We start from the raw sequence: 15,172 nt of genomic DNA, 5'->3' as shown, positions 1-15,172 counted from the left end.
TTCATAAACCATGCCACAAGCAAAGGAAAATAAACGGCCTTAACACACAAGAGGCCTTCTTACCTCCACACACACAGACCATGTGTCAAACAAACAGACTCCATTTTACCCTGTGAACCACACCCATGGATGGGTTATGTGGGCAGCCAGACCCCTCTATCTCTCAGGCTGCCCGTGAAATCTGACCCAGACACAAAAAACAAGCCTCTTAGTACTATGTGCACTACGCAATACTCCAGGTTTACATCACAGAGGACAACCACCTCTGTGATACATACCTCCCATCAACTATGTGTCCGGAAGCCACCTTGCATCATGTTAGACCAAACAAGGAGTTAATGGCTGATATACTGTACATGCACACACGTATACAGCTATAGTGAGGTAAATGGAGGTGCATAGAAACTGATAGCTTCCTTCATGCACATACACTCCCATCATCATTCATCTTACTGACCCAGAACTCGCTCTATTCAGAGGATGCAGATAGGTAACTCGGGATATATTGATCAGAAGCTTGATGGTCAAGGTGAAGAGACAAATAAAAGCCCCTCAGTCTTGATTTTTAGGATATTTACAGCTTTGTGGATTAATAAAAACAATGTGTGATTGCACATTTTTGTCTTTCAGCAGTTGATGGACATCAGCCCCTTGTGTATGAGCTCCTGGATGTCAGGAGACTTAGGAGAACAGTCAGAAGCTCCTAACATGGCGTCTGTCAGCTTCTCCATCTGTGGGCGATCCAGTGTCCTTCACCGTAAATCTCCTGTTTAAGACGGGTCCACAAGTTGTCACTAGGGTTAGGTCGGGTGAGGAGGGAGCGCGCGGCTCCGCTCAACCCACACAAAGCTCCTCTCCCTACACCTCGTACACGCGTGGCTCTGCTCCATACACCTGGTACACGCATTTCTCTGTATGCCTCGTACACACGCGGCTCCGCTCCGTACACCTCGTACACGCACGTCTCCGCTCCGTACACCTCGTACACGCACGTCTCCGCTCCGTACACCAGGTACACGCGCGGCTCCGCTCCGTACACCTCATACACGCGTGGCTCCGCTCCGTACACCTCGTACACGCGTGGCTCCGCTCCGTACACCTCGTACACGCGCGGCTCCGCTCCGTACACCTCGTACACGCGCGGCTCCGCTCCGTACACCTCGTACACGCGCGGCTCCGCTCCGTACACCTCGTACACGCGCGGCTCCGCTCCGTACACATCGTACACGCGCGGCTCCGCTCCGTACACATCGTACACACGCGGCTCCGCTCCGTACACCTCGTACACACGCGGCTCCGCTCCGTACACCTCGTACACGCGCGGCTCCGCTAAATACACCTCGTACACGCGCGGCTCTGCTCCGTACACCTCGTACACACACGGCTCTGCTCCGTACACCTCGTACACACGCGGCTCCGCTCCGTACACCTCGTACACACGCGGCTCCGCTCCGTACACCTCGTACACACGCGGCTCCGCTCCGTACACCTCGTACACACGCGGCTCTGCTACATCCACACTGTAAACCCCTCCTGACCCCACACATAAACTTCAGCTCATCCAGCACCATGACAACCAGCACAGCAGAGTCCTGCATCCACTGAGGCCCCTGATCATGTGACCCCTGACTCCTCCCCTCCTGTGACCTCATCACAGCTCCTGGGCGCACAGAGCAGCCATCTTCCTTCCATTTAGGATCCTGTAGATTCAGTCGTTCTCATCATTATCTTCCATCTTCTAGAAAATTTACCTTAAACCTTAGTGGATGGAGAAGGACAAGAAGAAGATGGCGGAGAGGATATTACACCTCACCCTAGAGATCCTCTTCCGGCTTACTGGAGAGGTGAGAGATTCTGATGACGTCACATTACATCATTCTTATCTATGGGAATAACAGATGGACAGAACTGGAGAGGTGAGGACTCTGGAAATGTCTGGAGGGAGATTTATTAATGTGTCTCTCCATAACCAGGATTACACAGTAGTGAAGACGACCTCTAGTGAGCGCTGCCAGGACCCTGTGTCTGAGGGATGGGGAAGACCCCTGAGCCCAATCACAGGGCCTCCACCTCACCCCCTGATACATGAGGACATCAATGACCAGAAGATCCTAGAACTCACCTACAAGATGATTGAGCTGCTGACTGGAGAGGTGACACTGCTGGGAATGCTGGGACATTATACAGTAATGCTATGGAGGGATCGGGGGGATGACGGTATCATTGTATGTGTCAGGTTCCTATAAGATGTCAGGATGTCGCCGTCTATTTCTCCATGGAGGAGTGGGAGTATTTAGAAGGACACAAAGATCTGTACAAGGACGTCATGATGGAGGTTCCCCAGCCCCTCACATCACCAGGTAATAGACAGGACTAAATACACACGGCCTATAATTATCTGTATGGAAAGAATGAATTCAGTCCCTGTATGTGTTTCCTCCAGATCTATCCAGTAAGAGGACAACACCAGAGAGATGTCCCCGTCCTCTTCTTCCACAGGACTGTAAACAAGAAGACCCCAATGTTCCTCAGGATCATCAGGTAGATGGAGAGAAGGTGTCATGAGATCTCCCCTATGATGTGTAGACGGCTGTGAAGGTCTTGTGCTCAGTCTTGTTTTATCCACCAGTATTATATGTTTTATACTTGTGTAATGAGAACGGTGGAGATGGCAGGATTAGAGCTGATCATAGATGTGACTTCTCCATCTGTCTGTGACTTTTACAATATTTGTTTCAGGGTGAAGATCTGACCCATATTAATACTACAGAGACATATGTGAGGGGTGAGGAGCGGTGTAAAGAGGAGATTCCTACATATGACCACCCAGGTGAGTACTGACCACTAAATGCAGAGAAGTCACAGATCCTGTGGTCATTATATTATGAGTTTGATCACACAAGTAAGTGACGTGCATTTTACTTGCAGATAGATTTGATGCATAACAAAAAAAACTTTTTTTTCACCTTTTTTTGATTAACGAATTTTGGTAGCAAAGTTTCATTGATGAAATGGAATTTTATTTGCTGCAGAAAGCCACCATGTCTCCAATTGTAATGTAGTTGTGAGTTGCCAGATTACAGCTGAATGTCAAGAAGAGAGCCGGGTCACACACAGAAGTCAGACAGGTGGACATCTAAGATGGAGAAGCCAAGGTCTATATCTAGCAGCAGTACACGTCCCGGAAGGGCAGTCAAGTGAGAAGCCAAACCATTCTGCGGTCAACAAGAAGTATATAGTCAGATCAGGAAAGGGTTTATAAGTAGAGATGAGTGAACTTGTTCGGAAAACGTTCGCCAATCTCAAAGTCGACACGAACATGGCACATTCGGATTCATGTTCGAACCCCCGAGCATTTTCCTCAAAATTGGCAAAATTCGGCCAAAGTTTGGTAAATGATACAGCTTCCACTAATGCTTTTGTTAGGACTTTGTCTAGGATAGTTGTTCTGTATGATGTGAGGGGATGACATGTTTGATGAGGGGAGAGGAGCGGCAGACTGTTATCCTTATTTTTTGTTGTTTATTAACTTAATGTGTGGAGATTCCGGCAGCCAATCAGGGTGCAGAAACCATCCACAACGTCCAGAAACAAGGGCTTGTGTCATTGGCTGCCGAAGCCACATGTCCCTCACCATATAAAAAGCAAACATGTGGCTTGGGCGCTATTTTGTCAGTGTAACAGCATGGTGAAGCTGCTGCTGGAAGCAGGCAGAACGTTAGCTAGGCAGTTTATTGTCAGCTAGTTCAGATAGATAGGATCTTGTGTCAAATCGACCTTCCAGCAGATCAATCCTTTGTGCTAGTTGTGTGGTGCCACCAACAGTCCACATTTCAGCAGATCAATCCTTTGTGCTAATTGTGTGCTCCAGCCAGCAGTCCACATTTCAGCTTCTAAATCCTTTGCGCTAATTGTGTGGCCCAGACACTAGTCCACATTTCAGCATCTAAATCATTTGTGCTAATTATGTGGTCCAGCCAGGATTCCACATTTCAGCATATAAATCTTTTGTGCTAATTCTGTGGTCTAGCCACACTATCTCAGCAAATAAATACTGATTGTTATTTTAGTGACAGGTGACTGACAGGTCTGGGTCTAGGGTTGTGAAACAGCTGGTTAAAAGAGGGGAAGGGTACATCCAACATGAGTGGGGAAAGCAAGATTGTGGTGGAAGGGGGAATAGGCTTGGTGTACCAGGTGTATGTGGGGTAGGTGGTAATGTTACTGAAATCTCTACTGAACAAACACCGGCTCGTCCTATCTAAAGACAACTGACAACTTCTGTTACTGGTCAGACTACTCCATTTCCTTTCTTTGGCAGTCGCACAGTGGTACACCTTGTAGACCAGGCCATAAAGAGCATGTGCTCCAATAGATGGCAAGCACTGCATCAAGTGTCCTCTTCCTCCACCTTAACATCACACACAGTACAATCCTCAGACATGGCACCCCAATTATCCTTGTTTCCCCCCACATCACAACTCTCCAACCGTACAACTGACTGTGCAGAACCACAGATGGGTGAGTCTGCAGAGCTGTTCACACATTCAATTCCATGGGCATCAGAGGTCTGCTCCAAAGATTTACAGACTCAAGAGGAGGAAAGCATCTGCACCGATGCCCAAATTTTTTTTCAGTTGGATCCGGGGCCGAACAAAGTAGGGTCCAAGCAGAATCCAGGCCCTCGTCACCAGATGTTAACCCCTGGGGGTGATCCTGATGAGACTCAGATTCCTGAGGCTCACACGGACTGTACTGTGCTGTCAGGGCAGGAAGAGGAGGAGGGCGAGGAGTGGGAGAATAGAATGGATAATGATGAGGTTCTAGATCCCAATTGGTGTAAACCCAGAGGCACACAGCTGAGTAGTTCAGCAGAGATGATGGAGGAGGAGGAAGACGAGGAGATTAACTTGCAGCTTCAGGCACAGACACGGAGTGGTGCAACCACGACAAACACTGCATCCTCAGCCACAACTCTGGCTGTGGCCAGCAGTGGTCGCGGGTCTGCAGTTTACAGGGACGGCAAGGGTTGCCTATCCTGGGCCTTTTTTGAGACCTCAAAGGATGACCAAACTCACGTTATCTGCCAACTTTGTAAAAAACGATTCAGTAGAGGCAAAAATTTCAATAATTTGACTACTGTAATATTAAGTTAATAATTTTTATTTATATAGCGCCACCATATTCCGCAGCACTTTACAATTAAGCGGGGACATGTACAGACAATAAATTCAATACAATTTAAGACAGTTTAAACAGTTACATTAGGAGTGAGGTCGCTGCTCGCAAGCTTACATTCTACAAGGAAATGGGGGGGACACAATAGGTGAAAAGTGCTTCTTATTTCAGGTCTGGCAATTATAATAAATAGGGATTTTCATATAAAGCTGTATGATCCGGTCATCAGCCAGTATGTTTAAGTTTAATACTCAAGTACCGAGTAGGGAGCAGATTCTGAAAAATATTTAGAAGGAGGGAACAGGTGAAAGTTAATTTACTGAGAAGTTAAGGTGGTGGGCTTGTTTAAATAGATGGGTTTTTAAAGCGCGCTTGAAGACATGGGGGCTAGGCATCAGTCGGATCGCCTGGGGTAGTGCATTCCAGAGATCTGGTGCAGCACGAGAGAAGTCTTGGAGACGGAGATGCAAGGTTCGGATTATGGGGGATGTTAGTCTTAGGTCATTTGTAGAACGGAGGGCACGTGTAGGGCTATAGGCAGAGATGAGAGAGGAGATATAAGGCAGTGCAGAACTGTGGAGAGCTTTGTGGGTGAGAGCGATGAGTTTATATTGGACCCTGTAGCGGACGGGCAACCAGTGTAAAAACTGGCACAAGATGGAGGCATCGGTGAAGCGGCTGGACAGAAATACGACCCTGGCTGCCACATTCAGGACTTATTGGAGAGGAGAAAGTTTGGTAAGAGAGAGACCGATCAGAAGAGGTGATGCAGTAGTCCAGACGAGAGTGAATAAGAGCAACAGGAAGAGTTTTAGCAGTTTCAAAGGTGAGAAAAGGTCTGATTCTGGAGATGTTTTTAAGATGCAGGTGACAAGAGCAAGTAAATGATCGGATATGGAGAGTAAAGGAAAGCTTAGTGTCGAATATGACCCCAAGACAGCGGGCGTGCTGCTTGGGAGTTATCGTTGAACCCTCCAAGGTAATTTCAATGTTAGGTATAGGTAGGTTAGTAGAGGAGAGAAACACAAGAAGTTCAGTTTTAGAGAGATTCAGTTTAAGACAGAGGGAGGACATGATGTTAGAGACAGTGGACGGACAATACTTGGTATTTTGTATTAGGGTATGGCTGATGTCAGGTGAAGAGGTGTATAGTTAGGTGTCGTCAGCATAGAGATGATACTGGAACCCAAATCTGCTGATAGTTTGTCCAATAGGGGCAGTGTATAGAGAGAAGAGGAGGGGGCCTAGGACTGAGCCCAGCGGGACCCCGCTAGTAAGGGGACGAGGAGAGCAAGAGGAGCCGGCAAAAGATACCATGAATGAGCGGTCAAAGAGGTAGGAGGAGAACCAGGAGAGAACGGTGTCCTTGAGGCCTATAGAACTGAGCATAGTGAGGAGGAGCTGGTGATCCACAGTGTCAAATGTGGCAGAGATCCAGGAGAATCAGCAGGGACCAGTGACCTTTGGATTTGACTGTTAGTAGATCAATAGAGACTTTAGTGAGGGCAGTTTCAGTGGAGTGTAAGGAGCGTAAACCAGATTGTAGAGGGTCGAGGAGAGAGTTATCTGAGAGATAGCGGATTAGACGGGAGTGGACCAAGCGTTCCAGGAATTTAGAGCTGAAAGGAAGGTTAGAGACAGATCTGTAGTTAGCAGTGCAGTTCTGGTCCAGGGATGGCTTTTTAAGTAAAGGGGTTATGATGGCATGTTTAAATGAGGAGGGAAAGATACCTGAAGAAAGAGAGAGGTTAAATATTTTAGTCAGGTGAGTGGTGACCACCGGTGAGAGAGACTGCAGGAGATGTGAAGGAATGGGGTCACTGTTGCAGGTCGAGAAGAAGTGAGGAGCTGGGTAACTTCTTCTGTAACAGCCTCAAAGATGGCTAGTGAGCTTGAAGTGTGGCTGGGAAGGGGATCCAGGCACTGAGGAGATTGGACTGGGATGTCCTGATGGATGTGGTTGATTTTTTTCTAGGAAATAAGTGGCCAGGTCCTCCCCGCTGAGGTTGGTGGTGGGGGCCTGTGCTTTAGGTTTCAGCAGGGAGTTTAAGGTTTCAAAAAGTCGTTTTGGATTGTTGGACAGTGAAGTGATGAGGGTGGTGAAGTAGGATTGTTTGGCCAGATGAAGGGCAGAGTTATAGGTTTTGAGCATGAATTTATAGTGGATGAAGTCCTCTGCTAAAAGATTTTCTCCACTGACGCTCAGCACACCTTGAGCAACGCTGAAGAAAGCGTGTTTGCATTGTGGGCCAGGGCTGCACATGCAGCGAGCAGAGACAGGAGAAGACCAGGTCCAGAGAATTTCCGTCTTCGTGCGTAGGAGAATTAGTAAATTGTGAGAGGCCGAATGAGGAGGTTAGAGAAAGTAGATGAGAGGAAGATTGGGAGAGGAAATCATTGATGAGGATATTAAATCTCCCATGATGATGGTGGGGATGTCACAGGATAGAAAGTGAGGAAGCCAGGTGGCAAAGTGATCCAGGAACTGACCGGAGGAGCCTGGAGGGCAATACACAACCACCACTCGCAGGGAGAAGGGTTTGAAGAGTCTGATGGTGTGCACTTCAAAGGAAGGAAACATAAGTGAGGGAACTGGGGGGATGACCGGGAAAGCACATTGTGGTAAAAGCACACCAACACCTCCACCCTGTCTATTCTCAGGTCTGGCAGTATGTGAAAATTTCAGCCCACCAAAGGAGAGAGCAGCAGCTGCGGTGGTGTCTGAATGCTGGATCCAGGTTTCAGTAATAGCCAGAAGGTTAAGGGAATTAGAGAGGAAAAAATTGTGAGTGTAAGTTAGTTTGTTACACACAGACCGTGCGTTCCAGAGAGCACAGTGGAAAGCAATAGGAGAGGGCATGCACTGAATGTTTCTATAGGCAGCTGGAGGAGAGTGGTGCATGCTAGTGGAGGGAGGCCCAAGATTGGCGGAGATGTCGCCAGGGACTAGTAGAAAGAGAAAAAAGAGAGAGAGCAGGTGGTGCAATGATTTGTATGAACGTTATGAGTGCTGTATGGAGGTAGTGGATGGTTTGGAGTGGGTGAGAAAGGTCAGTAGAGCCTCAGAGTTATACATGGGAGAGGGGAAAGAGGAGGGGTTGATATGCAGAGAGTGCACAGAATGTGTTTAAAGGGCGGGCGAGATGTGAGAGGTTAAAACAAGTAAGAAGCAGATTGCTATGACCAATGCATAATGCAATACAAGTGATAAAGAAGCAGCATGTATGTATGAATATCTTATGCACCTTACCTGTCTCCTGCCCTGCCTAACTGCTGTTGTATAACTGCTTATTAAAAGCACTTTAAGCTATTGCACTTAAAGTCTGTTGCACGTGTGACCCAGCACGCGTGCTATCCTGAGCCAGAGCTGAATATATGTATGAACCGGCACATGCGCGATCAACATGCGTTAGTTAGAATCTCACTACGCTAAAATGCGGACTAGCGGGCCTCGCCAACCACCGGCCGCCCCATCAACCACATGTGCTGCTTTTTCCTCCTCCATGACCGTGGCAAGTGTTCTCACACAAGTCTCCGGCCGCAGAACCTCCACTTGTTTATCTGGTACAGTCGGGGTGAGTGAGAGCCCGTCAGCCCATGGCTGACTGCTGCTGTGCCATTATAAAATTTCTTCTGTAGGTCAATTAATGACACTTTTCCTGGTGTCAGCCCCTAATTTTTGGAAATGTTTGGACTCCAAGTTGGGTTTCCTTCATGTGTGTTACCTGAATTTGGCAGGACTCTCAGAGCACCAGGCCTACACCTGTCACTCATCAACGTGCTACTGATCAATCTTTATGCTAGAAATCCTGCTCCAAGCCCTGTCCCAAGCCCTGTCCAAAGCCCTGTCCCAAGCCCTGTCCCAAGCCCTGTCCCATGCCCTGTCCCATGCCCTGTCCCATGCCCCGTCCCATGCCCCGTCCCAAGCTCTGTCCCAAGCCGCTTCCCAAGCCGCGTCCCAAGCCGCGTCCCAAGCCCTGTCCCATGCCCTGTCCCATGCCCCGTCCCATGCCCCGTCCCATGCCCCGTCCCATGCCCCGTCCCATGCCCCGTCCCAAGCTCCGTCCCAAGCCGCTTCCCAAGCCGCTTCCCAAGCCGCGTCCCAAGCCGCTTCCCAAGCCGCGTCCCAAGCCCCGTCCCAAGCCTCGTCCCAAGCCTCGTCCCAAGCCCCGTCCCAAGCCCCGTCCCAAGCCCTGTCCCATGCATCCATGCTGTGCAATTATACTACTTGTATTCGGAGTCAATTGATGCCACTTTTCCTGTTCGGCGCACATCGGGACGTTCGCCAAACTGAACCGAACCATGAAAGGTTTGCTCATCTCTATTTAGAAGTAGGGTCCGGTAATAATCTAGTCAAAACCAGGTAAGAGCTTAACTAAAAATTAGTAATAACAGTTTTGTTAATTTGGCGCATACACAATGAACTATGTGACCCTGTGGACTTAGCGAAGCATCTCCACCAGCGCAATCCATTAGTCCCTACTTTAGCGTCTGCTGTTAACATCACCGTCTTATATAATACATACAGTCTTGGCAGAAAGTGGATTTTGGCAACAAGGTGCCAACAATTTTGTCTGGCCTATTTTTGGACTTTTTTTTCTCTCTTTTTATTTTTGTGTTGTTCCAGTACCCAGAACAGAAATAAGCGAGTGTATAACAAAACAGGAGAAATACTTCATTTTCTGGAATCATTTCAAGGGCGCCAACACTTTCGGCTATGATTGTATATGGAGAAATGTGAGACAATATAGAGATTAAAAATACAATTTATTAGATTGCAGTTGAGAACACATAAAAATACAAAAAGCCATATAAGAGGGATAAATGTAATCACAAAAAGACAATGGAATGGGGCACATGGGTGAGCCCGGGATAAGTCCTAATCATACAGCCTTAAAGGGGTATTCTCACTTCCAAAATCCTACCCCAAAATATAGTAGGTGTAATAATAATAATAGCAAATACCTCCAATTAGAAATGTGGTATAGTTCTCCTGATTTTCTTTGTCACTTACCCCATGTGCAGGGCATTGCAGTAGCTTAGGTATCCATGGGTATGACCACTAGCAACTAACTGTCACTATATGAGTGATAGTAACCATGGATACCTAATCTACTGCAATGCCCTGAACATGGAGTAAGTGACATAGTGAATCAGAAGAACTATACTACATTTCTAATTGGAGATATTTGCTTATATTATTATTATTACATCTACTACATATTGGGATAGTTTCTCGGAGATGTGAATACCTCATCTTGCATGTTTTTATGGCGTGTATTTTTCTCTGTTGCTTTAGATTGTAATGTAATAAAGCTTATTTTTAATCCTCCCTTTATTGCCCCAAAAGTTTCTGCGTATATGTATTATGTTCGTCGATGGTACGTTAGGGATTCAGTACCATGGGATTTGTGCAGAGGTGGCTCACCACTGTCTTAGGTCATAGTTTCATTATACTTTGATTTGTAAAGAATTATGTATAGAGAAATGTTATAAAATATAAGGCATTGATATTGAAAAATAATAAAATCAGATTTATTCTTGGCAGATGACTGTGGTGTCAAACCAGATACCCATGAAAAGCGTGCCATTATTCCAGCTATACCTCCAGCCCTTCAGAGCAGAAATCAATCATCTGAGCCTTTTCAGTCCGTCATCTACTTGGATTCATCACAGACTGTTAAGCAAAATGAAAGCCAGAGAAGGGATGTCGAACATCAAATAATTCCCACAGGGAAGAAACCATTTTCCTGTTCAGAATGTGGGAAATGTTTTCAATATAAATCTAAATTGCTTAAACATCAAAGAATTCACACAGGAGAGAAGCCATATTTATGTCCAGAATGTGGGAAATGTTTCAACCAGAAATCACATTTCCTAATGCATCAACGTATTCACACAGGAGAGAAGCCATATTCATGTTCAGAATGTGGGAAATGTTTTTACCATACGTCAAATTTGCTTACACATCAAAGAATTCACACAGGGGAGAGACCATATTCGTGTTCAGAATGTGGGAAATGTTTTAGGCAGAAACGAGATCTTCATATACATCAAAGAATTCACACAGGTGAGAAGCCATATTCATGTCCAGAATGTGGGAAATATTTTAACTACAAACCAGATCTTCTTAAACATCAAAGAATTCACACTGGAGAGAAGCCATATTCATGTCCAGAATGCGGGAAATGTTTTATCCAGAAACCGGATCTTCTTAAACATCAGAGAATTCACACAGGGGAGAAGCCATATTCATGTCCAGAATGTGGGAAATGTTTTAAAAACAAATCTACTCTTCTTAAACATCAAAGAACTCACACAGGAGAGAAGCCATATTCATGTCCAGAATGCGGGAAATGTTTTATCCAGAAATCAGATCTTCTTAAACATCAGAGAATTCACACAGGGGAGAAGCCATATTCATGTCCAGAATGCGGGAAATATTTTAAACACAAATCAAGTCTTCTTAAACATCAAAGAACTCACACAGGAGAGAAGCCATATTCATGTCCAGAATGTGGGAAATGTTATAGTTTGAATTCAAAACTTGTTGAACATCAGAGATCTCATACAGGGGAGAAACCATTTTTATGTTCAGAATGTGGGAAACGTTATTCTCGGGAATCATATCTTCATCATCTAAAAACTCATGTCGTGATATAGTCATTTCCTTGTTTATTAAAATAATTTTGACAAATTTTACAAGAAAAAATATCCAACAGTTACAGTCAAATTAAAGTCACAGTTTTAGAAGAGAAACAATTTTCATCACTAAATGATGATTAGGAAATAGAGATGAGCGAATATTCCGTTAGTCCATTTGATGAAAACCACTAACGCTGCCACCAATCCTGGACCTAAGGACGTGGACACAGTGGAAGCCTCTGGCCTACAAGTGATTGCAAAGCAAACTTCACAGCACACTACATATGGACCGGGACACTGCTTGTTTGTGAGGTGCCAGGGCGTGGAGAAGCAGCATTTTTCCCACGACTACCGCCCTGGGCACCATCCACTGCCACCAGTCGCGGTTTTACAACGCCAGCAAGTCGCCTTTACTTGGCAACACACTGGGACATATGCACATCCAGCTTTCCCAAGCTCCTGAGCAGTTCACTACTTGCACTCTGGCTACCTGGTAACACAACCAAGCTATTTTCTCTCCCCGAGATCGTGGGTTCGTTAAAGCAACGAAAAACAAACATATTAAATGTTAGATTTAATATCCAAAAGTAACACAGTGCTTAAAAAAGTTACAAATCAACCAATAACATGAAGTCATACATAATACAAACAGTCTAATAAAAAGAATGAATAAACCTTACATGACTGGACCATGAGATTTCTTTGCGGGGAAGATGCCACCGAAAAGGTTGTGGTACTGAACGAGCATACGCATGTGGTTCTTCGGGATCTGACCTTGATATACGGTAGAAGAGATGTTATAATGGGTCTCATCAGACCCTTCACTCCCCTTTCCGCTGAGGTAAGAAGGAGACGGCTTATAATATTTGATTCTAATTCAGTTTTTGTCCTCATTTCTGATGTGGGTCATATTTTTTCCAAGAAACATTCCATAGAAACAATATGGCCGTCATCTATACATATCACACATGAAAATGATCTATCATAATTCGGGGAGATATTGCGCCCCTGTGGATTGCCAGTTACCAAAACTTTTGCAATTTTACCCAAAGGTGCCAATCTGCTCCCCGATCATGGATATATCCATGGATTCTGTAAAACTAGAATTATAATACAAAATACAAAAAAACTTAAAATATTGTTCTACATTCTCCCAGCTGGGCAGTACAGACAGACTGACTGCACAAGATGAAAGCCCCAGCCTCTGCATTTAATACCCATGTGCCAGTGGAGCCATACAGTGACACATCTGATGGTCCAAATAGTTATCCAACAATGACAGCTACCTGTTCATTACTCTGTATACAGACTCCATGTCAGCTCTCCATCAGATAACCTGCTTCAATTAACTGCTCACAGCGGGTGGAAGGCAGTGATCAGAAGCCCCCAGCCTTTGATCTGCATAACTCCATGTATGACAAATCAAATCAACCAAAAAATTGATTTCTACCAAATCGATTAGTTAAAAAATGAAAATACTCCAAACTCTCCATTTCCCTGGAAAATACATGTATGACACTCTTAAGGTTTCTGATGACCATATCCAGCCCTTTAAAGCCCTTTAATGCAAAGCTAGCCTTAGTAATGTCAAAATGCCGCTTTTTGCTTTACAGTGTCTCTAATTGTTACTGGCATATGACATGGCGCGTCTTACCTCTATATTACCCCATCCTTTACTACTAATATTACTGGGACTGTCTGTAGTGTTTAAAGTGACACCTTATTATGAACTGATACCCTGAACTGAACTGCATACCCGAGATAAGACTACACTAACACTTTGTAATGTAGTAGTGTTACGCTCCTGTCCCACGAGTTCATGCCTCTTTTAATACATGAGAATATCTTGTTGGCTTTAGAAGACACGGATTAATATTAAATTAGGTGATTTCATATGTGTTTTGCAAGTACAATCCAGATCCTTCTCTACCAGTGACTCTCCTAGTTTAACTCCCCTGAGCATACGATGACGGCAGATTATTACACCCAGGTCCTTCTCTACAAGTATCTCTCTTAATTTAATTATCCTAAACATACGATGACTGCACATTATTACAATCAAATCCTTCTCTACCAGTGACTCTCCTAGTTTAGTTATCCTGAATATACGATGACTGCACATTATTATAAACAGATCCTCATCTACAAGTGATTTACCAACACGGTACTCAGTAGTTTTACTGTTTTAATATAATTAAAACAGGGAGAGATTTGCTTGTTTATAGTTAGTATAGGTATTCCAGAACATATATACAACTGAACTAACAGTCCTTCTGAGGACTAATCCAGCTGCATATAATCAGAACTAGGCAGGAGTTAGGCAGGCAGTGTATGCGGCAGACTGCAGAGCATATAGCGCATGAGGGTCCATTGATCGTCCTGTCTGCTGTTGCAGTAAAAATTACAGATATTTGTAGACATAGCCACAGATATCAGGGGCAAGGGCAATTTTTTTTTATCTTAATCCTGGTTATTTGCTTAAAAAGCATTCCAGAATACACCATTTTTCTGCTCCATTTGCTTGGTAGCACCGCAGAATACAGCCAGATCTGTTTCATATTTCAGCGATAAAAAAAAACAGAAATTTGAACTGAACGTGGAAAATATTGGCCTCCTTTTCCATTCTGTTGCAGTGTGTCGGTCAAGCTATTCACACTAGGTCTCTGTGTAGAATAATATTAGTAAATTACAGGCCTGATATTTAAAACCGTGGTTCTCTGTCAGACATATCACCTATAACAGTGTTCCAAAATCATCCATTTCTGCCTTTCAATTCGTTGCAGTGTGTCGGTCAAGCTATTCACACTAGGTCTCTGTGTAGAAAAATATTAGTAAATTACAGGCCTGATATTTAAAACTGTGGTTCTTTGTCAGACATATCACATATAACTGCGTTCCAAAATCAGACATTTCTCGTGAACGTGGAAAATATTATCTTCCATTTAAAATGGGCAAGGTGCGTGGCAAGAGACGGGGAAGTGGACGTGATGGTGATGGTGCATTCAGAGGACATGGCCGTGGGCAAGCTGAAATTGTGCCACAACAAACACCCACATCTTGTCGCTCGACCTTCCTGTCCCAATGACTAGGGGATCGCAGTACACCACTACTGAACCCAGAGCAGTGTCAAATGGTTGTTGGTTGGATAGCAGATAACGCTTCCAGTGTCTTTGCCACCACCCTGTCTTCCACACAGTCAAGTCTCAGTAGCCATGGGTCTGGACCACATATTCCTCACCTTGAATCTCCTTCGTCCCACCATGCCGAGTGCTTGGAGACAACTAATCCCACACTTGGACACTCAGAAGAGCTGTTCACTTTTCCATTTGTAGATTCAGCCCTCTTGCCT

The 15,172-nt window shown here is 45.1% G+C and overlaps 1 protein-coding gene across 1 annotated transcript in view; it reads left to right on the top strand.

Annotated features, from left to right (window-relative positions):
• The first annotated feature begins 520 nt into the window (after positions 1–520).
• Positions 521–15,172, top strand: part of LOC141197720 (uncharacterized) — a 28,419-nt gene continuing 13,767 nt past the window's right edge. Inside the window, exons 1-5 of the mRNA XM_073662803.1 lie at positions 521–529; positions 631–757; positions 2,444–2,541; positions 2,740–2,830; positions 10,727–11,840. Coding sequence (XP_073518904.1) covers positions 521–529; positions 631–757; positions 2,444–2,541; positions 2,740–2,830; positions 10,727–11,840 — 1,439 coding nt within the window. The remainder of the gene's footprint in view (positions 530–630; positions 758–2,443; positions 2,542–2,739; positions 2,831–10,726; positions 11,841–15,172) is intronic.

This window comes from Phyllobates terribilis, unplaced genomic scaffold (assembly GCF_046119375.1).
Source record: "Phyllobates terribilis strain yellow unplaced genomic scaffold, ASM4611937v1 Scaffold_86__1_contigs__length_6382490, whole genome shotgun sequence".
In the NCBI taxonomy this organism is placed as follows: domain Eukaryota; kingdom Metazoa; phylum Chordata; class Amphibia; order Anura; family Dendrobatidae; genus Phyllobates; species Phyllobates terribilis.
The sequence above is the reverse complement of the archived record's forward strand: the minus strand, read 5'-3'. Positions and strand labels throughout refer to the sequence as shown.